The sequence below is a fragment of the Anarrhichthys ocellatus genome, unplaced genomic scaffold (assembly GCF_004355925.1).
Source record: "Anarrhichthys ocellatus isolate YVR2014 unplaced genomic scaffold, GSC_Weel_1.0 scaffold116, whole genome shotgun sequence".
Classification (NCBI taxonomy): domain Eukaryota; kingdom Metazoa; phylum Chordata; class Actinopteri; order Perciformes; family Anarhichadidae; genus Anarrhichthys; species Anarrhichthys ocellatus.
In genome coordinates this window covers 130,396-138,585 of record NW_022280146.1, presented here as the reverse complement: position 1 = coordinate 138,585, position 8,190 = coordinate 130,396, and the positions used below count along the sequence as shown (strand labels likewise).

Sequence of the window (8,190 nt, the reverse complement as noted above, 5' to 3'; positions counted from 1 at the left end):
AGATGGATTTTTGTTTGGTTTTATATGTGATAGGAACTATTGTTACGTCCAATGTTGCTCTGGGGACATATTTAGCTGGTGCCAGTGTTGGCAACTTGCTGCTAAATCTGGTCGACTTTCCAAACCACCATGGCGACTTTTTTTGTAAAAAGCTACTAGTGACAAATCTAGTGACTTTTTCTGGTGTTATTGGAGACTTTTCTGGTGTTTTGACTCTGACGTTAAAGCACGTACGTTCTGCACTGTCATGAACGAGCAGCGGGTGCTGCTGTGAGCCCCTCCGCCGCCCCAAAGCTCTCACAGGCGGTTACACTCACAGAAGCCTCGCGCAGCAGTCAGAGCAGAGAGGAGAGGAGACGTACTCTTGGCGTATTCTCTGCAGTTAGTGTATTTATAGGTATTGTGCTTCATTTTCACACGAAACTAATAATAACCGTAGCTGTGTTTCAGCTGCAGGACAGCAGTGAAGGCCCAGGTATAAAATGCACGGCCCGCTACTACTACTACTACTACTACTGCTACTACAGCTATTGGTACGACTACTACTAGTACTACTACTACTGCTACTTCAAATACTGCTATTACTATTACTGCTACTTCTTCTACTAATACTACTGTTATTTTAACTACTACGACCACTACTACAGCTATTACTATGACTACTGATACTACTTCTTCTTCTAATGCTACTAATACTTTTACTACTAATAATACTTATAGTACAACTACCACTTCTACTACTAAAGCCTGGTGCACTTCCTGGGGGCATAGGCAATGGCCAGTATATCTGGGGTTCCATTGAAGCGGATATCTGGAAAATGGGTCAAAGATACCCGGACCAAGACCATAACAGATGGGTTCCGAGAATGCATTTTGGCCAATCCTTTCCACCTCTTTTGCTCTCACATAGACCGTTTACCAGAATGCAAATAAGCCCATTCAAACACGATTGGTCAATACTATTGCCTACAGATTCTGTATTCATATTCAGAATCTGTTCATAGAGATTAGTGGCACCCTAAAGTAACAATGACGATCACCACCACATTATAGAGTAATGTGTTCTTGTGGATTTTTTCCCACTAAATGTGAACGTTCAATCAACGTCTTCAAAACGTTCTCTTTTGAACGTCTTTTCACTGGTGACCATAGTCGTTTATTAAGCGTCCTTTCAATGGAAAATAGGAAGGGTTAGACAAGAGTTTGAAGGTTAAAAAAAACAGGTTTAGCAGTATATAGATAGATGGATGTGTGTGTGTGTGTGTGTCCACACAAAATGTGTGCATTTTGGTGCACTTCCTTAAAGCACTTCTGCATTGGCTTCAGCTTTCGGCCCTGGTGGTTTGTGTATTTATGGCGTACGTTAGCTGTAAAAAGACCACGAATTCAAATAAATCTTATATTTTATTGAATCCCATACATTTCATTCATTCAGCATGGTGAAAGCATATAATAATAATAATAATACAAGATGAGGTAAACAGAGTTACAACAGAATAAATACATTTTCAAAGAATGCGCTCAATTTACAAAAACTCACAAGCCTGGTTTAAAAAAAAAAAAAAAAAAAAGGAAAGAGTGCATGCATGTACTACATATGTTGGATGTGAGAGAGCACATTATCTTTTGTGGAAACATATCGGTGCTCCAGTTCTGCCACAAACAGACGTAGCTACATCAGGACAGGCTACTAGCTGTAGCACATGCAGCACGAAGACAGAAGACACCGAGTTATTGACGGACAGAACAGCGTAAATTCAAAAAACAATTAAAGGCAAACCAAAAATCACACGAACAAGCACACGATTAAAAGGAGTTGCAGTCTTGCATGCTGTTACGTGTTCTCTGGACATTTTGTTGTGAAGAGCACATTCTCATCTTTTTAAGGCAGTTATGACGGACAGGAGTGTTTATGTGTATGTGCTGCACAGGTGTTCATATTGTTCAAAGGGACGTCTTCAGTGCCGGGGAAAGTCTAATCAAGACAAGTGAATGACATGAATTAATCAAGCAAAGATCCATCCTACTCTCCTTAAAATGTTATCATTGCTTTGAATAACACGAGTTACATTCTTTCATTAGCAGTTAAGGCAAATCTGCTTCCCAAGATTTGAGGATGATTGAACGATAAAGCATCGATGAAAAACTTGATTTGCTGTTTTATAACTTAGGAAGCTAACGTTTGTCATATTTCATGGATAAGAAAGATGCAACACATAAGAAATGCAATGATGTTCATGTAGTATTGGAAGACAATGGAAGGGGAACTTGCAGCAAAACTGGGAAGCAGCCACATCTTTCATTTTTATTAATATATATCAGCACAACATAATGGTGTTTGTCATGATGTGGCACACTGATCCGGTGTCTGTTAGCCCATGTTTGTTTTCACTTCTTCCTCCTTAATGAGGGCGAGCTGTCATGCAGAGATACACTGGACTGACCTGACTTAATTGAAGGGCAAGGCTTCATCACGTGGTTATTGCATGCTTGTGTTATCCATACGGCTGTCTTCTAAAGACTCTAAAAACAAATCAGATTGATGGAAATACCTCTGCAGACAATGTGGAAGGTCTACCTGAACCATGGGGATGCACAACAATAAATAAGTAATAAATAGGAAAAGAAAACGTCCTAATAATCCACCAACCATATCTAAAAGTAATATTAACCATTCATGGGGATTTTCCTGCACTCATTGTAACAATGTCTCCATCATCACTTCTGTCTGTGTCATGTGAATATAGGTCAGTGGGGTTTGAGGAGCTGAGTGTGTTTAACGTAACACTTGTATTAATGCTTACTGCGGAGGAATGCTATGGGAAGTTACAGGTTAGAGGAAGAGTGTGAAATGTAATGAAGCGAATGAAAGATCCTCATGGCTTCAGTAGTCATCAATGGACGCGTGTTCTTTAGCTGAGAAGCTCCAGGTATGTGACGGGCACTTTTCCTTTTTGGTTTCCTCTCTCTCCAATCAGCCAGTCAGAGTCCATTCCTGGCACTGTGTAAACTGTGATGAGCTGCAACACAGAGTACGTGGACATTTTTAAGTCAAACATTCAAATCGGAGTCTCTATTTGCACACGGGTGAGAATAGTCACATGGCTACTATGCGGATAATTAAACCCGGCCCCCCTCATCCCCTGCCTCCTGGTGTTATAAAGAGCCAACAGAGTGCATGCAGACTTTGTGGTGGATGAAGAGGACAAACAGAAGACTTCACTCAGCAGACTGGGGTTTGTGTCCTGTGAGAAGCCTATTTTTACACTTAGCTGACCTATTATCTCCACCAGGATAATCATGCGATTGCTCGCATGTGTGCGCGTGAGTGAGTGACTTGTGTCTGTCCAAAGCTCATCTCACATTCTGCTGCAGCAAACTGCATTATTTTCTGGGTGGCCAGTTATGGCTGCAGGCTCCAGGACCTCTCGTGTTTGCGGTGGATCACACTTTCTCAAAAACACCTTTTATTGACAACATATGTCATGTATATAGAAGTATGTATGTAACTATTACTTGGCAAATGACAGACTGAACCGAGCACTGACTACAGCAGAGCCAGTGTCTTCTCATGTTGGTAGGAGGAGAGCTAGTGAGCTGTCAGCAGACGGTGGACAGCCTGCGGTCCTGCGGTGTGTTTGGCTAACAGAGCTAATGCGGTTAATACAGTCATACGTGTTCAAACAGTCAACATGAAGCTGCAGTGTAGCTGCTAGGAGTCGGAGCAGGCAGCTGCATTGATTCAAATGAGAGCGGACCTGTTGGGTGAGATGTGCGAGTGAAAGAACGCGTCGGATACGTTTGCAGTCTAGACGGCGGACAATTGTGGTTTCTATCATACAATCAAATATTACAGCAGTGGTTGTGGCAGACACACCTTGAGGAGATCTGCACTCTACTGAGCACACCTTTCTACTGAGCACACCTTTCTACTGAGCACACCTTTCTACTGAGCACACCTTTCTACTGAGCACACCTTTCTACTGAGCACACCTTTCTAAGTATCTCCAGTTTGCCATCACAGTTTGGTTAGGTTTAGGCAACACAACTGTGTGCTAATAGCATTGCTGTAGTCCTAATAACGGGGGTAAAGGAGGCTTTAGAACATTAAACAATTAAAAAACAATTAGGACAAGAATTTGACATAACAATGGCCTGGAAAAGGTCATGATTCTTAAAATCAGGGTCCCTGGGTCATCAGGGACCCTGCTGACTTAATCCGGGGTTTATAACAGAGGAGCCACATCAAGTGAAGACCGACACTATCATAAGAAAAGCTGTATACAATTAGAAAATAAAACATTAACCTTCAAGGGAAAGGCCCGACACATTACCGGTACTTAAATCAGCAAATACCACAGCGAGGCTCGTCTTTAGACTTCGACCTCAAGCTATTTCTGGTCAACGGCCACGAGCCATTATTCAACCCACCAGCAGCAGGTCGATGATGAAACCTTACCTCATCGGCTAAAAGTGAGAGCTCACTGGAGTCCGCAGCATCGTAATCGTAAAGGACTTTGGCCTTGCGGGTTCCTGTAGCTGGTGCCTGAACTTCCTCAATCTTCAGTGTGTCTGTCTCCACAGGGCTGCTGAGGCCTTCTGATGCAGAGCCGGCGGTAGCTGTGGAGTGAGTGTTCAGTGCAAATGCATTGGGAAGCCTGAGGGAAAGCAGGCAGATGATGATCAGAGCATGCATATATAAATACAAACATACACAAAAACAGTATCAGCACACAACTGGAAACCAAACGTACCATGAGTTATACATGACAAATCATGATTTGTCATGTATTAGTCAAACGGTTCAAAGACAAAGCTCTTTATAACTGTTCCATGTTTAATGCATTCACAAGAAACGTTCAAGTCCGGCCAGAAGACTACAGTCGAACACAATTAGGCCCTTATCTAAACTGTGAGGCCACCTGCTATTCTGCTTTATGGCTGTACAGCAGCACAAACAATGTGGATCAGAGGGTGTGGTGATTAATAAACACACTCAGCCAATCACATCACTGGTCTTATAGCTCCAACACAACGAAGCCAAAGTGAATTATGAAAACAACAAGTCCAGAAATGGAAAGACGGGGACACACAGGAGCAAACATGTTGCCTTTTTGTTTTTACAGTTAATTAGCAAAATGCAGATGGAAATAAGTTCTACAAATGTGTCCGGTTAAGCTGCTGATTTAATTCCTCGCTCAATTCAAGTAATAAAGAAATCTCATGATGTAAATTGTCGCATCATATTGTAAAATGTTATGACAGTGTTTGCACTCTGATGCATTTCAAGAATAAAACACTAGAAAAAAAATGCAAAAAAGTTGGAAAGAAGGCGATGAGGCACAGGATCCATGAGCGTGAGTAACGGCTCTGCTCTGAAACACTTCATCAAAACGGCAGATTTGTCAACTATGAAAAACTTCAGTTCATAAATAGTTTGTCTACATTTTAAAGGGCCAGTGTGCAACATTTAGGTGGATCGAGAGGTAGAGATGGATTACAATATTAACAACTATTAAAATAAAATGCGTTGCATGTTTGTTTCCTTAGACGAGTCGTTTATATTTACATACGGAGCAGATGTTTTGCATCACCATGTTTCTACAGTAACCAAGAACGTAGTGGAGTGATGTTGCACCACAAGCAGATGTGGCTATGAGACATCAACAACTCTGTATGCACTGGCTCGTCTGAATGAACCTCCCTGGTAAACAACACAGGTGGCCAAAGTGGATTTCACGGTCTGGAAAATACCAATTTACAGCATTTACTAATTTAAAGAGAATGGATTTAGGACGCCGGTGTGTGGGTCAGAAGACGCACACAGAGAGAACGATCACTGGCATCAGCACACAGAAAGACGAGCCATACTCTCACGTCCTCATCAGGACTGAGGGCGTGAGAGTATGACAGTGATTCATCATGACTTGACCAAAAATAACAAAACCAGCCGGGCATCCATAAGACCCGATTAGAACTGAGGACATCTTGTATCTAAAACAATCATTTATCAAATACAAGTATTTCTGGAGCATTAAACAAAGAATAACTTAATTAATATTCATTATGGAATATATTATGCATCTACATGCCTTTTCACAATACGCAATGTGAGGATTTAGATGCAAGTTGATTATCAAGAATTAACGGATCATTTAGAAATACTAAATTACAAAATGCATATTGTTCCTTGATGAATCTTATTCAATATAGCGCGAGTACATGATATACACTCAAGTCATTTATCTGATTCAGAAAAACTACCATCATTAAATATTTCAATCATTTCAATGGTATTCCTGCTCTGCCTGCTGCTACAAAATTCAAAAGATTATAAAAAGATATATAATAAGATCATATGGTAATATGCAGTGAGTGCCACTTTCAAACTTCACTAGAGCACGTGAGTCAGATGGGCTTAAACACAGTGCATGTGAAACTTCTATTATTCTCGTATCAGCAAGAAAGGATGCAGCCTACAGCTGCAGACAGCAAGATATCTAAATCGTAAATATCAATATAACCAGCAGCCACAGTGAGCTACAGATGAAGAGCAGCAGGCAACAGATGCCCAGTGCATTCTGGGTGAACTCAAACACCTTCCACCGTGGCATGTCAGTGGAACAGAAAAGCACTCCAGCTGTACCTGCACCGTGGCTCTGATTTGGGTCGTTCACAGTCCACCCATGAAGGGTTAATACTGTTAGATGTGGATGTGGATTACGTTATCTCAACACAGAAATTCTGTCGCTGAAAATAACTGCAACCACTGTCCCAGGAATGTGCACCTTGGTTAATAATCAGCATTAACGATTGATCACATCGTTAATGCTGATCATTCACATGTTTCGGGCTGGCATACAGCTTGTTCACTTACAGACCTGCAACACTGTTATTTAGTCATTTGATATCTTTACACAGCAGAAGTTGGCTTACTTCCACTGCGTACTGTTTGAACTACAGGATGGCTACCCCTTTAAGACGCAGTGAAACTTAACCACTTCATCTCTCATCCTCTCACCTTCCCAGCTCCTTCTGTAGTTCTTGCATGTGGAAGTGACTCTGCTTATAGTAAGCTGCTTGGGCCTCCACAAACTCATGCAGGCAGCGCAAGTGGTTCACCTGTAGATAAGCAACAACACAATAGTCATTGTTAAAGAAACATCTTGAGCTCATCTCCGTGAAGAAGTACTCCGATCCTTTACTCCCAGGGGACATGTGATGAAGCACTCACGTGTATCTGTGTATCTGTGGCTACAACTTATTCAGTGTATTGTGGGCTGCCTGGATCAGAAAACATGTGATCCAACAATGCATTCATACGTGGCTCTCCTTCCTATGGTACATGCAGCCTCATTAGAATATACCGCCCACAGCCTGAGAACAATCAGCTGACACGGAGCGTCTCAGACAGACGGTGAATACAGGTATAGTCAGACGTATGAGGAAATAGTTTAAAAGTGTTTTGAACATCAAAACATGTAAACATAATCTGGTAGTAGTATGAACCTGAAGCAGAGTGCGATATGTCCCCTTTAAACAGAGGTAGTACCACAATGAGAAACATGCACCTCAAGCGAAAGGTATGGTATTCTCTACATACTCTATTATTTATACTGATGCATTCATATGTCGGCAGCCAGTGTTTGGTCACGGTGGAGCCGATTTGAACTATTCTATATACTGTGTGTATACTGTATTCCATTACGTCCTCACCTGATTGTCTTAAGACAAGGGAAACATGTCAGTGCAGTAAGAATACTGTATTGAATCAGTTTCTATCTTCTAATCAGCTTGTTTAAAAAATTAGAGTCTGTGCCTCTGTAAATGTGGTTCGGCATCACTTCGACTTATTTGGCATTTAATCAAATTCAAAAGAATAACCTTTCTGAAGAGTCCAGGATTATGGTTTGAATCAAAATTGTTCAGTAATCATTTTATTTGAGGTGTGTTCTTGTTAAGGGACGCCACTTTTTATATCGTCACTAGTCAATCTAAAAACACGGCGATGTTTCCTGCACTACACCATAAAATAGCTCTACAGAACAGTGTTTTTGTTATTTAAAATAAATAAATGTTCATTCAACTGATAGAATTCAAACTACTCAATTTGCGTTACTTACTGTCTCAACTTAATATATGTGAGAGAGAGAGAGAGAGAGAGAGAGAGAGAGAGAGAGAGAGAGAGAG

General features: G+C 41.2%; 1 protein-coding gene across 2 annotated transcripts in view; it reads right to left on the bottom strand.

Annotated features, from left to right (window-relative positions):
* Nucleotides 1-788: 788 nt before the first annotated feature.
* The window catches only part of LOC116399564 (endophilin-B2-like), a 35,686-nt gene continuing 28,284 nt past the window's right edge, over nt 789-8,190 (bottom strand). For both annotated transcript variants that reach the window (XM_031876797.1, XM_031876798.1), the window contains 3 exons: nt 7,022-7,122; nt 4,460-4,658; nt 789-3,020 (listed from right to left, as the gene is read on the bottom strand). In XM_031876797.1, the coding sequence (XP_031732657.1) occupies nt 2,913-3,020; nt 4,460-4,658; nt 7,022-7,122 (408 nt within the window). In that variant the 3' untranslated portion in view covers nt 789-2,912. The remainder of the gene's footprint in view (nt 3,021-4,459; nt 4,659-7,021; nt 7,123-8,190) is intronic.